Here is a 20,190-nt window from a genome sequence, read left to right as displayed (position 1 = left end):
CAAAAGTCAGTGGAAAATAGTAGCTGTGGTGCTACTCATGACTTTGATCATATTCCCTGTGAGTCTTCACAGTCATTGGAAAAATCAGTTGACATGAATAGAGTTGTCTACTTTCTGCACCTTCAGCACTATCTTTTTATTACTGGTGGATGCCAAGCATCACATTTCTGACCAAAGGACACATTATAGAGTTTTGTCTGCTTTTCTTTTGGTGCAGTTCTGATACAACTTCTTCTTTTGGTGAAAAATCACATTGATTTTTTGCCTGCATCACATGTTCACGATTGCAGAAATCAGAACATTTCCCTGATGCAGGCATATGTATGGCATATACTTGAATGGAGAAGTTGCAAGACTATTTGAAAGACAAGCACAGACTTTATGTTTGGCAGTGCTGTTGTGGGATACTGAACTTCAGAGGAAGAGAAGCCAAGGTGGCACATGCACTCAGCATGCTGAGCACTTCTCCCGGACCTCTGAAGAGTGAAACTTGGTAGTGAGCTTCAGAAGATCTGTTCATATGAAGTGGGTCTTGGTCTGAGTGTCACAGTTGAGCTCCATTAGGCTCAGTCTGATTTATAAAGTGAGAAAAAGACTGAAGTTCAGAGAAACCCCACAAAAAGAGAAATATATACACAGAAATTGTGAACTCCCTGGCTAGATTTCTGCAACTGGTTAAGGTCTGCATTCGATTAGTAGTATACCTGACCACTATACAAGGGCTAGAGCTCTGCTCTGTGGTTTTTGAGGTTTCTTCCAAGACAGAGTATAAAGAGATTATGTTCTACGTAGTATTTCTTGACTTCTGGAAGTACAATAGTTGATTTTTATCTACCACAGCAATTTCTGCTCTTTTTTTTTCTTTTTTTTTTCCCCAACATACCTTTCCCTCTCTGTACTTGATTTGAGAACAGCTTGCAAAAACATCATCACACTGCAGGTACAAGCTATAAAATATTTTTTGGGGAAGGTAACTGAACACCCACATCCTCCATTCTTTTGTATAAATGGGGTACATCACGCTCATTATGATTAGCAAGGGTTTTCCTCACCAACTGATACGTATCTTCCCCAAGAGAGACTTGCTGTGATCAATGGGTGTGGGCAGCAAAGTGGGTGCTTAACCTCTGCACTAGAGCTCAGGGGGCAGATACAACCTATTGCAGCAACTGTGAAAGGGACTTTAGTACTTTCCTTCACTTCACCACCAGCCTTTGAATTTTCATCTTTTACTGGAGCACTTGCTCCACTGGGAATGTGAAGAGCCACTGATGGCATGAGGATGGATGGCCTACATTTTGAATGACATGAATGGCTAGAGTATCTTTAGCATAAAAATAGATGGAGCTAAGACTTCTGGGGGTTAGCTGTTCACTCTCCACCTTTCAGCAAGACAAGAAAGAACCAGAATAAGCTCTCTCTGTTCTCAACTCTGCTTTCTCCCCCTCTGGCTTCATCATGTCACTCCGTATCCTGTCCTTGGCTTACCTCACCACCTTCCTCCCAGCTCCATCCCCTGCTCCATCCCTTATTTGTGTAGCTGATTTGTATTTGTGTCTAAGTCATCTCAGTTGATATAAATTTAATATTTTATTTTATTAGAAAAATAAAACAGGAAGAAAATAAATCACAAGATATGGTGGTGTGTTCAATGAGGAAAAAAAGGCAATGTCTCATGTTCTTAGGACCTGGTACTGACTTCAGACCTCATGTTCTATTACTCAAAACTTTTGCTTTTTTCCACTTTTCCACTGTTCTGCTGGACTCTGCTTTTTGGGCAGCAAAACACACGTTTTCTTTCAGAACTACAGTTAACAAGAATAACAGCATGCTACAGAGATTTTAAACAAGAGTGTTACAAAACTTATTATACCATTCCAGTGTAGCTTAATCTCTAACATTAATGTATCACTCCCTGTAGTCAGTGTCCAATAGAACAAACAACGTTTTTCCTCCCCAATTTTAGTTTTCATTTGATTCACAAAACTATCTTAAAGTGGTCTTTATTTACATACAGATTGACAAGACAGGGAAGCTGAGTCCCAAAGACAAGAAGAAATACCTACAGAACAAACCAATATAGTTTCTGAATATTTAAATAATGTATTCTATGTTGTACTTTTGAACAATAAACATAGGTCAGATTTTAGGCCTGAAGCAAAGTCTGTAGCTGAGATTTCAATTAATTAATGAATTAACTAATTAATTAATTTATTTATAATCATTCATTTTTCAGCTACTTTTAAAGAAGAGGACTGAGAGGTGGAAAAAGAAATATTGCTTCAACTCTAAGAGCAAGTATCTAATAACAACTCATGTCTTTGGAAGGAATACTAACATGAAGAGAGCTGTTCTACAATTTGTTCTGTGTCAGAAAACAAAGAAAAAATGTTTTAAACTGAAGTGAAGCATCCAGCTGTTACCTTTTTTGGTTGATTTGTTTGTTTGTTTGGTAGTTTTGCTGCTTATTGGATTTCAAATAAGACTGCCAAATTGTTAGAGTCATAGTCATAAAGTCACAGTCATTGTAGCCCGCTGTATTTCTTCAACTCTGATTTTAGCTTGTCTGAATTTGTTGTCTACATTCCCAAAATGTAAGGGTGAGGGTGAAGAATGTGGTCCCTGTGCACAGACTTTCCATTGCCTGGCCCAACAGAAATATAACATGTCAGTTGCACTTGTGTTTTAAATGAGTGTATATGTTCACTTAGATGAAAGGAAAGTTTGATATTAAACAAATGTCAGCTTGTGTAAGTGGAAAGGTTTGTTTTGTTTTATTGAGTTTTTTTGTCTGAAATCTTTTATCAAACATTTATCATCAAAGATGTGCAGGTAATATTTGCAGCTCTTCAAAGTAGAATGGAATAATCAAGCACTTATGCTGTACCCTGTGAATCATTTCTGGGGACTTTTTATCTAGAAAAATGTGTTAAAGTTTTGTGTTGTTCCCCCCTACCCTACCAACAGGAGAATAGTTGTTCAGACTATCCAAAGGAAGAGAATTTCCTAATCTTTAACTAGTAGTGCTCTCAAACAGCAAAGCAGAGAAGCTCAGTAATAATTGGAAACCAATCCATGGCTCTTCAAGTGTATTTGTTTCCATTATGACTTGTGTTTCCGAATTCTGGTCCTTAATACATTAAGCTGCAATATTTTGTGTGACTGTAGAATACATCAAGGGCCATTTTTTTTTTTTTTTCATGCAGAATAAAGCTCAGTATTTCTCAAATAAGCCATTTAGTGTGAGATTTTTATTTGCTAGATAAACTGATAGGTCAGTTTATCAAAGATAAAGAAGACAGCGTCAGACCTTGTCAGCGTTATAAAGACAAATTATTTCTGCAGACAATAACTATTTAATATACTTTTTTTTCTGTAATCTGACACAAACTTAATATCTACATTTCATTACTAATTGAAAGAAAGGTTGTGTTTTCTAAAGAAAACATGCCTTTTGGAATACTGTTTGTACTCTTCCAAAATGAAGGGATGTTTCAGGTAAGAAAGCAGAAAAATGTGGGTGTCTCTATTGCAGGACATTTATTCAAAGCTTTCTAGAATGTATGGTGTAATAAAGAAAGGAGAAAAATATGGGCGTCTCTATGGGAGAAAATATTACATGAAATGAAAAGGGGATAAATATTCAATTGTGTACATATATTTTCTTTTTAATTCTTTGTTTTCTATGTTACAGCTTTAACATGTAAAATTATTTAACTTTAAAATTCAGCATAAAATTTTGCATTTATATTGATCATTTATTGCTTTCAGCACACTTTTTTACTAAAATACTTTTCTTGATATTACTATACAAATTGCAGTTAAGTAGATAATGGATTTGTCTTTTAGCATTCCATATTATCCTTTGTACCTTATTAATCAGTTTCATTATTATTAGAAATATTTCCAAAATTAATGAGGTTTGGAAAAAAAAAAAAAAGTATCTTAGTGTAGCAGTGAGTTAATCACTTGTCTTAAAAAGTCTTGTAACATATGACAGTATTTGCTTCTGTCACAGTTTAGATGAGGTTACCAACTGGCAAACGGGGTAGACACATATATGCATAAGGTGTTTTGCTCAGGTTGATGGGATTACCATCTAGTCTGATGTCTTCAAGAGCCCTACGTACATAAGTAGAATCTTTCATTTTGCAGAAAGTATCTTCATGCATCTCTTGAATGTTGTTGTTCTAAAAAAGAAAACCCAAATATCTATCAGAATAGTTGCTTGAAAATATACTTTTAATCTTTGAAGAAAAAGTTATAGATGTATTTGCAGTGCCCAGAGAGAGATTTGAGTCCAGAATTGTGGCTACAACTCCTCAGCTGAGAAATCTCACAAGAGATGGTAAAATTCCTTGGCCAGTGCAAAGCTTCAAAACTCATAACTCAAACCATGCAGCAGAGACAGTTTTTGCATGGTAGAATAGAACATTTTCATTTGAAGAATCATAATAAACCACCTTATTAATGCAGCTTGGAACCAGCACAGGACAGTCCAAAAATCACAGAACCATAATTACCATCTTGACATCTTGATGTGCCTCTGCTTGTAAAGGCACAAATATGGAGTTTGATCTGTGACAATTTACTTTCCCCCAGGCCCTCTCACATTAGCTTAACCTACATACAGGGAAAAAATGAATCCTTTAGGTTTTATTCCTTTGATGTGAATTCCTCTTATATACCTTATCTTCACTGAACATTTTCTCTTTAAGTGAACCTTTTTCAACAACAAATTGCTAGAATCCAAGATTTTCTGGAAATTGGGACTAAAAAAGTCACCTCTTAGAATGAGGACAAGCTGAAAATTCTTCCTTTCTATATTACTTTTCTAGTCAGAAACTGGTGTGAAAAGAATGCAGCTCACTATCTTTGAACTGTAGCACATAGCTACAGAATATTTAATTTACTCAGAATATTTAATTTACTGGCATGTGCAGGTGAAAACAATAGTCAGCTAGCAGGCAGAATATTTCTTCAGATCTACTTATTGAAATATAGAAGTCAAATTACTTATGGTAAAGCAGGACATTTATTCAAAGCTTTCTAGAATGTATGGTGTAATAAAGAAATATATCTGATAATCAAAATTGGTCATTGGTACAAGAGGAAATAAAGAGAAAGAAGTAGAGATGAAAGTGTTAAAAGGAAGAAGTCAGAAACAAAGGTACAGATAATATCAAATACAAAAATTAAAAATACAGAAGGATGGTGAATGGGATATTCCAATATAGTCAAATGAAAGAGTTTGGAAAATGAAGGATTGAAAAAATGATATCATCTGTGAATGACCTTTATTAAGAGAATGAAATATACCGTGTATACATATAACCAGTATGTAAAGTAACTTCCTTTAGGAATAAAAAGCATTCCATTCTTACAAAAAGATATCTAAGAGCAGTCTGAGGGATTTCTGTCTCTTTTACTAGTATAGACCAATTTTTCTCTTGACTGCTGTAAACCTAACTTTTATCAAGTTATTAATTTTATGTTTCCAAAAGTTTGTTTAGTTCAAGTACATAGACATTTGGGTAAACAAAATAAAAACCACACAAACCATAAAATAAATAAATAAAAATTGCACTCTCCAATTTTACTTACTAACATGATGCATGGAACCACTACATTTGACTTTTGTAGCCTACCTGAAGATGAAGTGCTTGGAGACTTTCAGGAAGTGGCAATGGAATATGATCCAAACTATTGTCAGTGATGTAAAGATGCTGCAGTTCATGCAGATCCTGGAAGATGAAGAATAAAGGCAGAGGAAAATGTTAGACACTTCTGAAAATCATCAGCCTGTAAATTTTAAGTCTATCACCACAATTAGTACCATTAGATATGAACTCCTTTCGTTTCAGCGTGATATGGATGAAAAGAGAGAAATTCAAAGACAGTCAAGGACTTCCTTTTGCACAGGCTGAGAGCTATTACTGTTAAAGATAAGCTGTTTGGATAAAAATAAAGGAAAAATGTCTTTGAAATGTCTTTAATTAGAGACTTCATTTCAGTGATGTTCTTCTAGAGTCAAAATACCACTTCTCCCAGTCATTATGCAGAAAGGCTTCCTATTCTTTTTTCTTTTGTGATAAGCTTATTCAATTTTGCAGAAGCTTATTGGTGTTGAAGCAAATTATAACTGCATAAGAAATGCTTAAGCTAAAAATAAAATTCTTATTCCACTTGATTTTTTTTCTTTTTTTTCTTTTTTTTTCTTTTTTCCTTTTTTTTTTTTTTCCCCACAGCTTAGTGGAAGAAGCAGCTTTATCTGGTAACTATCATAGTAAGATATAAACTTGTCTTAGTAGCCAATAAAGCTCAGTAGAATGCTCTCATTTTGCCCCATTTTGCACACAAGTTACAGTACCTAACTACTTCTTTGAGTTCAGTATTGTAGTTTAATTCCTTTTGACAGAGTTCTTTAAGATATCGGGGTAAAGGTACTTGGTAAATGTGAAAGATAAATGCTCAGAACCCCTCATGCAGAGTGAGAAGAAAATGTGCTAGGCCAGTGTCTCAATTCCAGGGGCTAATTTTTGCTCATCATTCCCATTCCCAATACCTTCCTTATGTTGGGCTAGGAGAAAACATTTGATTCAGTAACTGCTCTTGGTTGCTACATTAAGAAGCTATCCTCCAAAGGAGGCACTGAGATGTCTGGTTACAACTAGATTCTTAGAGACAAATGAATATTCCACAAGTAGGTTTCTGGCATATGAAGCTAGTCTGTATTATATTTGGTATTTCCAACACAGACTAACAACTTCAGATTTCACATGCAAGTAGGGGCACTACATCAGCCCACCAAAATTCTTGTCAAAGGATGATCATTCCAAGGTTCCAATTTCCCTGGTTTTCAAGGTGCGAGGAAAGTATGTACATTTACTAAATACTCTAACAAGTTACTGTGTAGATACAAGATAGAGTAAGTTTGGAGCAGTGGCATCCATAGCTTTGCCCTTCCCTCTTGCCTGCTTGTAAGAGGAGATAAAACAGCATTCCAGAGTCTGTTCTCCCTGAGTATTAGTAATGTGGGTAGATAACAAACATAGCATGCCATCACGTCTTGTGTGGATCTTTGTAAAAAAAGAAGAAATAAGGTTTTCATGTCCAGCTGATAAGGCTCATTCACCTTGTTCCATCTTTATTGCTTTCCTGACAACCAGCAGGGTCATGAGGCCTATAATCTTAACAGATTTACCACTGTAAAAGGAACACTTGGGCTGCTTTTTGGACTACATCCTATTTTAGTTTGGAGAGAGGAAGAAAAGATTTTCCCATGAAACCTAGACTTACTTTAAATGCCTCATTACGTATTCCATTGTGGCCAAGCCTGTTGTTACTAACATCAATGAATGTCAGGGTAGCTGGTAACTCAGGAAGTTGCCTTATCTTGTTGTCACGGAGCACCAGTTCCTCAAGTTGGGGAAGTCTCCGGAAAGCATCTTCATGGATCTCTGATATAAAGTTTGCAGTCAAATCAATCCTCTTTAAATTGTCTGGTAGAGAAATAAGATGCATCAAGAATGTCAAAATGTATTTCTTGAAAGTTTCGAAAAAAGAAAAGGCAAACAGGTTACTTAAATTACAGGTGAAGAGTCTTGAATCGGACTAATTCCTGACTGACTATGTGGTAGCTTTTTCTCTTTATATAATGCAATGATCCACATTCAAATGGTTCTCTGAAGGAAGGGGATCAGCATCTCCCTCTCAACTTGTTTAAAATTTTCTGTCATTTTTTGTACATCTTTCAGTGAAAGATTTTGAAATTATTAATTTTAAAATTTATGTGTGTTCTGGACAACTTTTAAATGGTTATCCTTTGGAAAAAAATAACTTTTAAAGGGAAATGAACATATTCTCTACCATCTAGTTCCGCATGCTTTCTAATTTCAACATTTTCCTACTGGAATGTAAAGTAAGAAATTGTACACATTGACTGTTTTCTGAAATACACTCAAACTTAAATTTTTTTTCCAATGGAAAAAATACTAGAAAATGAAGCTTACTTTTGGTAAAACAGAAAAACATATATAAATAAATATATATATATCAATGCATTAATATAAATTATTTTTAAGGCCATTAATCTGTGGCTTAACTGTGATTTCCATCCAGAACATTTTTAATCATTTTTAATTATTTTTAATTACAAATATAAAATATCCCTTAATCACTAATTTTGGATAGTTTAGGCCACAAAGAATTTTCTATTAGCAAGTTTCTTCATTTACTGAAGAATTTTCTAGATAGTGATGGAGGGAACCTATGAATATATATTTATTTAAAGATAAAATCCCTTTCACACAGATACTTTGCTAATATTTGAATGTACATCTATGTGGGAGTACATATATCTATTTTATTTAGAAAAAAATATACTTTCTAATATAGTGCAAATATCCCATAAGGGTTGTTTTTTCTGCCCATCCAAAGTTAACAACTAATAGCAAAAACATTGATGAACTTTATTATTTCTAGTAATTCAAAATTTTGACAGAGAATCTGTATTTGAAATATTGATCTCTAGGCAAAGCAAAGCACTTTTCCAAATGTTCATTTATGTGTGTAGTCTTACTAGCACCAAACATAATGTAAAATGAATCATTATGTTTTAGATCTGTATGAGCAAAAAATAATAGAAATTAAGGCTAATTGGAACATTATTGTTATCCATACTTAAGTTAGCAAAGTCATTTTTGTTGATCTTCTTGATTCGATTGTAGCGTGAGTAGAAATACATGGTTTTCTTAGGCAACGGTGGAACAGCATGAAGCTCGTGATCATCACAATAGACTGTTGTCCCTAAACATGTACACAAAAGGCATGTGGGAAGGCCTATGAAAGAATTTAGAAAAAAACAGTTTGTTACAAGAAAATGTACAAAAATGATATGTAAATTAATGCAATGAAATGTTCGCCTAAGCACTTAAAGGATTTTATCGACGATAAATTCCTATTCTGTCCTGATCACCACAACATATAATTGCAACAAAGTGTTTAAATTCTGTCTTAAAAGTAATCACTTTATTATTATTATTATTATAATTTATTGCCTATTAGAAGGTCTTTTAGGTCTTTTAGCTTTCTTATTCTGATGCTGTGTTTCTCAGACTATAATAATAGAATATTAGGTCACAGCAGCCAGCCAAACTTCAATTTCCCCCGAATACGGCAAGAGTTTACTTCCATCTAGATGGAGAAATAACAGCTATTGACTGAAACCTGAACTGATCTGCTAGGTTTGGTTCTGTAAATAGTACTTATAAGTAATTTGTATGGAAATTAATATTTTCCTACAGAACTATGGAGAAGAACTTCAGTTTCTTTTGCATGCTTTTTATTTATGTTTTCTGATTCAGAAATTTAACATTAGGAAGAAATATCTTTCTATCAGTCTGAGTTAAGGTAGCTTGAAGACTGTGTTAACAAAACATTTTGTTACCACCAGACATTCATGAAAATGAAAAAAGCAGATCATTTCATCTTAATTATAGACCTGTATGAAGGCACTGAAGTCAGAACTTTCTCCTGATAATACTGTTCAGATGTAGTGAGAATTGTAACATTGACTGGATTGTCTGAAAGCCATTATGAGTAGAAAAAGTTGCTAGTTGAAATGAGCGTTGCATTTTTAATACAATTTTCTTTGATTATGGTATAAATCAGTGTATCTGTTTCTCATCTTTTACTGCCATGGAAATACTCCTCTGTTTAAAGTTTGTCCCCTCCTTGTAGCAGATGGATGTTTGTTCTGATTAGTTATAAAATAGTAGCATAATTAATGAGTATGAAAATGTTTTTCTTTCAGAAGAGTTTTTTTCTCCAGCTTAGTTGTGGCTACATAGAAGATTTGACTTAATAATCTGTGCCATTTACTAACAATAAGCAGTAACTAGCTGAAAAGCAGGCTATATATGTGGTGTCTTTTAAGGCAAGATTAAAGAATTTATGACCAGAATACTCTTTTGTTTGAGAATCTTTACTTGGGCATCCAGGAAAAACATTTCTGGAAAGATGAGACTCTGTACTTTCCCTAACTGCCTCCACAGGACAATTTAAATTGGCTACAGGAATAAACCTCACACAGGGAGAAAATAAATTCTCACACCTTGAACCATTCCAACAACAATAAATATAAAGTTTAGTATGGCTGATTTTTTTTTTTCTTTTAAACATAACAGAGTACAGGAAGAGAATTCCTTCTTGTGTCCCCTTTTTTATCCTGAAGGGTTGATACTTGTCACTGGATGATGTAAGCTGAAAAAGGACAGGGATATGGGGAAGATTCAAAATTATGTCAAAAAGAAAAATTAAATTGTCTTGATGTTCCTGAGCACTGTAGTCTTCTATCCAGTATGAAGCCAAGAACAGCAGCAACATCTGGTAGGAAAATAGGTTGCTAAAAAAAGTAAAGACAAAAAATAATCTGATTTGATATGTTACAGCCTCTAGCCTCCCATGCATAGCTTCAGTTGACGCACTAGTTGGTTTGCACTCAGTGCTCAAAAAGGTTGACTCATAATATGCAATATTTACTTGAAATGTTTTGTAACATCCTACAGTTTTGAAATTTGAAGGAAATTGTGGGGGTTTTTCAGTACCCTCCTGGGAAATTCTCATTTCCATTTTTATTTGTTTTGACATCAGTATAATTTTGTTTGTCTGGTCAGTGCTCACTAGTAAAACGTATAAAAAACAGACTAGGAATGATTCATATTTCCTCACTGAACACACAATTATTTTGGAAGCATGAATTCCATTTTTTTTTTCTTTTTTTTTCTCATTTATCTTCTATGGTACGCAGTTATACTTTAAACATAGTAAAAGTGTATAGGATTTATGTGTTGTCTGTATTGTTTTTGTGTTGATTACCGTGCAATACAGACTTATCACAGGAGTGAATAACTCTAGTGCTCATCAACTGAGTTTAGAGTAGCTCCTAACAAATCCCAATTATTAGCATCACAATGCATGTGTGGGAGAGGGACAGATTGTTTTACAATTTAAATTCCTCAGTGAGATGTGGAAAGCTCTTCTTTGTCTAGATCTAATCAGAAGATCAGAAAATTAGCTTCACTGGAAATTTCTAAACTGTTCTCTTAAGTTTCTAGTTTTCATGGTCAAAAATTCTTTAACTTTTAAATTATATTTTGTATGAAAACATATGCCACTAAATTGTGAGTAGCTGTTGACTCCCTGGAGAGTGGAGAGGCCTTGCAGGGAGATGTTGAGAAATTAGAGAGCTGGGCAATCACCAACAATATGAAGTTTTACAACAGCAAGTGCCAGATTCTGCACCTGGGACAGAGCAACCCTGGCTGTATGTACAGACTGGGGGATGAGAGGCTGGAGAGCAGCCCTGTGGAAAGGGATCTGGGGGTTTTGGTTGACAGCAAGTTGAATATGAGTCAACAGTGTGTCCTGGCAGCCAAAAGGGACAACCATATCCTGGGGTATATCAATCGCGACATTGCTAGCCGGTTGAGGGAAGTGATTATCCTGCTCTGCTTTGTGCAGAGCACCTCAAGTGCTGTGTGCAGTTTTGGGTGCCACAATGTAAGAAATGTATAAAACTATTGTAATGTAAGAAATGTATAAAACTATTAGGGAGTGTCCAAAGGAGGGCTTCAAAAATGGTGAAGGGTCTAGAGGGCAAGACATATGAGGAGTGGCTGAAGTCACTTGGTTCGTTAGCCTAGAGAGGAGGACACTGAGGGTAGGCCTCATGGCGGCCTGCAGCTTCCTCACAAAGGGAGTGGAGGGGCAGGTGCTGAGCTCTGCTCTCTGGGGACAGCAACAGGACCCGAGGGAACGTCATGGAGCTGGGACAGAGGAAGCTCAGTCTGGGTGTCAGGAAAAGGTTATTCACCCAGAAGGTGGTTGGGCACTGGAACAGGATCCCCAGGGAAGTGGTCACGGCACCAAGCCTGCCGGAGTTCAAGAAGTGTTTGGACTATGCTCTCGGAGATGTGGTCTGATTTTTGTGTGGTTCTGCGTGGAGCCAAGAGTTGGACTCAATGATCCTTGTGGGTCCCTTCCAACAGAAGATATTCTATGATTCCTTGATTTATCAAAAGTGTGTAACAAGTCATTATAAAATGAGCATAGTTGGTAATTATGTTGAAATCCAAGTCAATAAATAAGTACTGGTAACATCTGCCAATTCACTTTTTTTTTTTTTTTAAATGAAAAATGTATTTGAAAAAAATCTTAATTGATGCACAGTCATTTTCATAGTGAAATAGTGTGGTAACATTTTGACTAGGCACATATCTGACTTCAAGATAGGCCATGATATACCTCTCTTTAGTAACAGAGGTACAGAAATGATTTATCTCCCTTTCAATAAGAGAGGTAGACATCCATAAGCAGGTAAAGTGCGCACACTCAAAAGCAAAGCTGTGCATGCAATGTTTGTTTCTCTTTCTGACTAACCATCTTGAGTTTGGGGCCCAAGAACCCCAGACCCTTGTGCTGAAGACACATCAATTAATTTTGGCATTGATGCTTCTTCCTCAGGTTCTTCTGTCAATGGTGCAGAAGAATAACTCTCCTGATTTATAGAAGGTAATGCTGTCCCAATCTCTGCCTAGGAAAAAATTAAGAGAGAAATGTTACTGTTTACCTTCACTGACAGCTGTCTTCCAGTTATTCATAAACTGCCACTAGAGGTCATATAAGTTCTGAAGTTTAGTACTCAAACTGCATTTTATCCGTCAGCCACAGTGAATTCTGGCGTTGTGTAAACAGTACATGAAACTCTAACACGCTTATGATTTTTGTCATTATTTTTATCTCAATTGTTAAATGTTTTGTTGTATACACACATGAATGCAAACTGCATATAGTTCATTAATAAGAACATATACTAACATTTTTTCCCACTTTTACTTAAACAAATCATTTTTAAATAAAACTGGATATGTCCTGTGTGATGACAAGTGAAAATTTGCAGTGCAGCATAAAAAAAAAAAAAAAAAAAAAAAAAAGCCAGTCATTTGGCCATAAAATTGTAAATTGTACCAGCATAAATCCAAATGCAATGTATTTGTACAGGATCTGCACAACAAACAAACAAACAAACAACAACAACAACAAAAAAACCCAACACTAACGTACTTTTAAAATGTTATCCAAGAATTCACAAAGTGCACACAGTAGTTGCTAGTACGTTGTCAGTATTTTGTCTTTTCTCAATCTGAATAACTGAAGTCCGTGGTTATCTTCATTCATTTGCTGATGCATTAGGTAGGAGGAAGAATTAAGAATATATATAAAAATGTTGGATAAAATCTTGATTTGGAAAAATTCTATAAAATTTGGCAGATCCCTTCATGGGACAAGAAACTTTATTTTTTCCTCTTTAAATCATTCATTCTATTAGTGTAATTAGTTAGGTTTATTGTGTTAATTCTAATTCTGAAGCCACGTTCTGTTGATTTTGCTTTATGATGACTTCAGGATAAAAATGTAGCAATTTTCTTGTGTTATATCAACTCTAATAAAAAGAGCATTGCAGACTTGGCAGGCTTGTTGCAGAGGGGCCTACATTTGCAAAGAAAAAGAGCCGTTTCCTGTTAGGACCCAGCCACTTGAAATGCACCACTGTTGTGCAACCTTTGCACATTACTGTACTGCTATATCTTGATTTCTCTAGGCTTTCCATTGAGAATTTTAAAATCTAGGACAATTAATTAATGTTCTTATAGTGCTTTGTACATCTGAGGTGTTGTTTAAAAGTTAATTAATGCATCCACTCCTGTGAGTGTTGCACCCCTCTGCTGCAGTTTTAGGATTTTTATCGCAACACCTTTGTCTGATGTGCAAAAGCATTGAGGCATAAAATTAATTTTTATAAAAGATTTTTCTTCAATGCAGCTTTCTAGCACAACAGTGCCATAAAGCTATTGAAACCTAAGTTTTTCACCTGACCAAACCTCTCAGTTTTCTAGACCAGCTCCTGCTTACTGCTGGCTTTGCTGTCCAGTGGGGAACTGGTTGTTAAGTCGCTCACACTAGTGCTTGTAAATTCTAGTTGTAAAGACAGATAAAAGATGTAGATTGCTTCCAAACTTGGCAGCTCCTTAAGATTTTTTTAATTAGGCTTTCTATGTAGACTGTACAAGTTAAAGGAACTAACACACGAGATACTAGGTCTGGGCCACAAGCATGAACAAAGCTTTTGCTATGTTATACCTATATCAGTTAGATTTGGACTGAACAAACTTCAGTGTCTCTGTAAATTCTTTAGTTATATTCCAATAAGTGATATTTACAGATAAGTATGCCCTAATATAGATATTTGGATCATAATTTTGTAAAATACATGGTCATCAAGTGAGCAAGATGAACTTCAGCTGAACTATGGCTGAGTAACCTGTCAGTGTAAATAAGAGTATGGTTGTACCTTGTTGCTTTGCACAGACAAAATGTTCCCATCTGTATCACTGACAGTAAGACAGCTTAACCAGGAATGGACTTGGGGACAAATCAAAAGAAGACTTTGGGAACAAAGGAAATGGGGCAGATGGTCTCTGAATGGAGAAAGCCTAGAGGGAGAGATACATTCCAGACTTTTATTGACCCAGGCTCGTACTGCACTAAAGTGCTTGCATATGCTGTCTACTTCTTCACCGGTTCTGGGGAAATCAGTTAAGACTCTCTGCCCTGAATACAATCCATACATTTTGAGACCTACTAAACAGCTTTGTATACATCTTTTGTGGCAGTTCTACTAAAAATACCGTTCTGGACAACAAGCATTTCAAAAAAGAATTTGCAAATAGCCTATAGATGTAAAAAATGTTCCTTTCACTTGTCATGGGATTTGGATCATCTACACTGACTGACACTTCTCTAAATATGCAAGGGTTTACTTTATGGAACATACTAGCTTAGAATTTGTAATTTACTTTATGCTTTCTCTGACTTTTGCTGCTCAGGTATTCTTAGTAGGTTAGTCACTGTAGCTGTTGGGTAGACAGAGATATTAACTTCTAGTAATTCTATTTCTGGATTGTTCTCTCTCACTCTTTCCTTATAGGACATTATCTCATTTTGGGGATGCACAGATGAAAGTCTCACCATACTTCTAGATAAACTATTCTGAGCAGTTAACATTAATATCTATTCAGTCTCCTGCATCTGTTGTGACTGTCATAAAAATACCAACTATTACAGGGAATTTAATGATGTTGCCATTTTTACACTGGTAATAGAACAGGAGCTTGCTAGTATATATATGTTAACCAGTCCCAGCACATGAGCAGTGTTTGCTTGGTGTATATAGGTTGAACTTGAACCAGTAACCTAGAGCTAAGTCTGTTTCCCATTATTGGTCAACTGATTCATGCATTTTTCTCTTTTACATATTTGATAAATCACGCAAGATTGTAACAGGACAAAGATGTTTCGTCAACTATATATTGTACAGAATGGTCCTTTGTCTTCCAGATGTTTGTTTGTTTTTGGCAACATGCACTTTATGAAAAAAATTAGAAAGAGAAATGTTTATAGAGCATTTAATGGAATTATTCTCCTTTTGTTTTGTTTTGTATTTCCTTTGCTACTCTAAATAATATATCTTTTGAAGAATCACAAAGCAGGAAGAATATTCTAGAGAAATAAAGGATGTTTCTCTTTGTCAGTACGTGAAAGCCTTCAAATCATAATTGTCCTTCTAAGATAGATATAACACATGCCACGAGAAAACTGAAAACAATCACATCACCTACTTTTAGCCATCTAACTATGTGGTATATTTTTATCCTGCACTGCCTTTGGAATCAATCAAGAGATTTAGTGGATTTAGTGAATACCAGTACAGAATATTAGGTATAATGTATGCTGTAAGCAGAGTTATATCTTTACTAAGATATCATAGAATACTTTTTCCTCCTATATATATTGAATGTGACTACATTTGCAAATGAAACTGCTTAAAGTGGATGGCCAATTTATAGGCACTTTCAGATCAGGAAGTTATGACAAAGCAAAAGCAAAAAAGGATCTGAACATACCAATCAGTAATAAAATACGATTGGTAAAACTTAACTCATGTAACCAGTCATCCATGAGCTAGGTATCTTGTCTAAGCTAGCTTCCTTTCACAGTCTGCAGAGAAAAAAACCCTTGAAGAGCAGCTACAGCCACCAACCACAGACACTTATTTTGGGACAGGTTCTGTAGGTATCTGTCTCTCATCTTTGTCTAAGGAGGAGGTGAGAAAAAATGTAAAGCTTTAAAGATTAGAAAAGGCTCAGAAGGATGAATTATATGATGGGGGCGGGGGGGGGGAGGGGGTAGTAGTCTGTGTGGTAGTAGCCAGAAGGGGTGGAACAGAGTGGAAATGTAGATGAGTAACCTATATGAGGACCGTGGATCCACATAATCCATACAAAGTACCAAGATAAAGATTATAGAGATTTAATGAGGCAGACAGCAAGGCTGTAAGCCATCAGTTACCACATTTTACTTCTGAAGTTTTGTTTATTGTTTTATGCCTATGAAAGGTTTTGATAGTTTTAAGATCAAAGTTGATGTATTGCATGTAATAAGCTTAAATCCACTGGAGAATCTGAAGTTTGTCCTGTTTCAGTGCTTTATTTTTAACTGCAGAAAATATGCTTAAAAGCACAAATTGAAGTTCATAGCTTAAAAAGACATTATAAACTTGAAGGGAATGTTGTACCACACATTGGTCCACCAAAAGGAACTAGTTCCCCCCACAGCTGTTCTGAAACTACCAAAAACTTACAAGAAAATGCCTTAATTATGGAAGAGGTTATTGGTTTGTTTTTCTTTCCAAAAGTAGCTCATAATTGTTTCTTTTTGAATTTTGCATTTAAGGCCTTCTTTTCTATTGTTGTTCTATCTTAAAGATAAATCTGTGAGATTTTTCATAGTAATGTGATAACTATTTAGATTGCAAATTCTGCAGCTCAGATAAATTGTCATTTTCTTTTACAGAACTGCAGAAATAACAGTTAGGTTGGGGAAATTATTGTAACTAAACTCTGTGTGAGATCCAGGGAAGGGGAAGGTGACATTTGTTTGCAAAATTTCTAAGTAAACGAATTTTACTTGCTCACATTCATTCTCTCAGATTTTAATCACTTGCATGATTACACTGAGTTGTCTGGCCATGGTCACTTTGTTCCACACAGAAGACAAGGGACACAAGCTATTGATTCGTCATCATGCCTGTGTTCTTCTTGACCAGCACTGAAAACTAACCTTTGTGACTCCTTTAAGGGTCATCAACTGTTATGGGGCAGTCTTTTACCTGATCATTTTGGATGTGAGACCACCAATGAATCTTATGCCAGGTTGCTGCAGACTGCCTGTTTTCCTCATTTGGAATGTGTTTTCATGGTGGCTAACATGGAAAGGAATAGTATGTTATATTCTAAAATGTTATTTCCTGCCTGCTGCTGGTATGATGCAGGGTCTTCACTGGGAGGTCATCTGTACTGCAGTGTTATCAGAGTGCAGGACCTTCAGTCTTGCTATAAACAACACATTCCCAGTTTTGCTGCTCGTAACAGGGTTCTGGAACTGGTATAGTCTGGTACAACATCTTTCATTGTCAATGCAGGCCATTCTTTTAAACCCTTAAGCCTCTTATTTTATTTTATTTTATTTTATTTTATTTTATTTTATTTTATTTTATTTTATTTTATTTTATTTTATTATTGTATTTTATTTATTTTATTTTATTAAAGTAATTTTGTTGTCTGGTGGGGTTTACACCCACATACACACGTGCATTTCTATTCATACTTTGGTCAGACAAGTCAATACCTAAGTTATAGAGCTCTGCACTTGTAACCCAGTTATAAAGAAATTAATACCTATGGCTTCTGCCTTGGACAATGTAGGTAGTCTCTGAGGCTCTTTTAATTAATCTTAGAAAGAAAAGTAGCCTTATTATCATTTTAACTACAGAGTATCCTAAAACTTCTTGTATCAATAGCAAGCGTAGCTATGCTATGTCTGATTTTAGGTGAGTAAAATATTCATGCTGCACAGCATTAGTACAGGGATTTTACTTACCAATTCTGTTGTCTAAGAAGGCAGAAATTTATAAATGGTATTTTAGTATGAATTGTCTTTAGTCATTAGTATGAATTGTCAAACTTTCTTTCCAACACTGTTTGAAATTAGATTTTATTTTTACCTTTCTGGTTTGAAAGCTATGAAATTCCTAAGCTAACCAGCTAAGCAGACAATATTCTTTGGAACCGTGCTGAAATTTTGCAAGACAAATAAAAATAGAGGGAAATATTATGCCAGTTTTAGAAATCAGAACAGGGCTCATTGCACTATTAAAAGGCACAAAAGATCTGAAAACTAGTCCCAGCTGCTTAATGAAGACTTCCATAGGAGTTTCTGCTGACCCAAACCACATACAAACAAAGTTGGAGGTCACTCAGACAGTCAAAGTTTCTACTAGAAATGTTGTCAACTCTTGGACCTGTGGTGAGAAGCTACCTCAGCCTGACTTCCAGAGCTGCCTGTAGTGGAGAGGGTTCAGCATCTCAAGCATATTTCCTCATGCATTTCAGGCAGATCAGGCACTGCTGGAGCTGAGCATGCTTTTGTTCAACTCACCAACCTGGCTTTTCCTAAATGTGCTGTAATTGCTTTTATTAACAAGGATTGTATTCTCTCCACTTAACTTCAGACATAGAATTAAAACATCTAATTTAGCTGATTAGTCTCCTTAAACTCCCTGTGTAGACAGTGAAGGAAGAATCACAACCCAAGTGTGGTTCAGCCCACATGTGTCATGGACGAACTTCCTAAAGTGCCTGTCCATCTTCCTTTAGCTGCACAGGAGACCATATAGAGGCAGCCATACTGTTTAGCAGATATCAGAGCCAAAGTCTGGTGTCAGATCAGTTCTTCTTCTCATTCCTACAGCTTACAATGCTAAGACATTTAATCTGATTATCTCCAAACTGGTACTTGCATGTAGCCCACCCACAGTGATACAGATACAATGCTCACAAGCTGCTGCATCTTCAGATCTATAAAAGTTTCTATTGTTCAGGTGCATCTATATAGAAATGTCCTGTTATATGTAAAATCAGCTAACAATCAATTAGTGAGATGTCTAGAACAAGAATATGCTGTAAAGAAGAAAGTGCTGAGGAGAAAGACACAGCTGTGATGCATTCCCTGCCATTCAGAGGGACATTCCGCATGATAGCAAGTCATTGCTACACAACTCTAAAAATAAGGGACACCAATGTCAAAAAGGGAATAGTAGTGAGAGAAGTTTTTTTCTTTCTTTCTTTCTTTCTTTCTTTCTTTCTTTCTTTCTTTCTTTCTTTCTTTCTTTCTTTCTTTCTTTCTTTCTTTCTTTCTTTTTCTGCACATTTTAAAAAATATATATTTCCTACTTCTGCTTGAACATGTGGTCTGAGCATTATGTCCAGCATCAATTGCTGCCACTGTTTTTACCCACAGCTACTATTTCCCCTTTTATTAATAAAAATTAGTTTGGGACCAGAAGTTGAAAAGCAGCAACTAGAAGTTGGTTCAAGCTGTATGGAAAGCCAGAGCCAAAATCACTCTTCAGAAATAACATTCAAAGTAAGTTGTCAGTCACCAGATTTCTGTGACATCACAATGGGGATTGTGCTTTTTTGAAATATATATGAATATTGCAATACCATTTCTGTACTATTTTTTTTCTTTAAACAAAACAAAACAAAAAATATGTCCAAGTCATTACTACAGCTATGCTGATACTGGAGGACAGTCCACTGAGCTTTTATGCTTCTAACGAGCTATTAGGTTTCATTGAGGCATCTAAGGACAAAAATTCAGTGAAGCTTTATTTGGCTATCTCAACTAGCTGAAAAGTATTGTGCAACTAAGGATTCAGGCAGAAACTTCATTAGAGCCTTCAAGTTCATGTTCAGAAGAATTTACAGAGCTACCTGTCACACACCCCAAGCCTATTAGTGATTAGGAATGAGGCATTCTTTACACCTAAATAGTTGAGAGAACCCATCTGCTAAATATGCACACCTGTTTTACTCCTTTTGCATTCAGATGCGAAGAAAGGTGCTGGATCTCCATTCAACCGAGAAACAAGAAATCTAATATATGTTGTTACCTGCAGGTGCTGGCACCCCAAAAACCTCTGTTCTAGGAGACTTCCTAGCCACCATA

At 35.6% G+C, this 20,190-nt stretch overlaps 1 protein-coding gene across 3 annotated transcripts in view; it reads right to left on the bottom strand.

Annotated features, from left to right (window-relative positions):
• Positions 1-2,252: 2,252 nt before the first annotated feature.
• Positions 2,253-20,190, bottom strand: part of EPYC (epiphycan) — a 50,298-nt gene continuing 32,360 nt past the window's right edge. The window contains exons 3-7 of one of the 3 annotated variants that reach the window (XM_080580327.1): positions 12,442-12,595; positions 8,683-8,841; positions 7,300-7,502; positions 5,649-5,744; positions 2,253-4,190 (exon numbers count right to left, since the gene is read on the bottom strand). In XM_080580327.1, coding sequence (XP_080436453.1) covers positions 4,020-4,190; positions 5,649-5,744; positions 7,300-7,502; positions 8,683-8,841; positions 12,442-12,595 — 783 coding nt within the window. In that variant the 3' untranslated portion in view covers positions 2,253-4,019. The remainder of the gene's footprint in view (positions 4,191-5,648; positions 5,745-7,299; positions 7,503-8,682; positions 8,842-12,441; positions 12,596-20,190) is intronic. The other 2 variants (XM_080580329.1, XM_080580328.1) reach the window with 2 other exon arrangements.

The sequence above is a fragment of the Anser brachyrhynchus genome (assembly GCF_964034855.1).
Source record: "Anser brachyrhynchus genome assembly, chromosome: 1".
Classification (NCBI taxonomy): Eukaryota; Metazoa; Chordata; class Aves; order Anseriformes; family Anatidae; genus Anser; species Anser brachyrhynchus.
The sequence above is the reverse complement of the archived record's forward strand: the minus strand, read 5'-3'. Positions and strand labels throughout refer to the sequence as shown.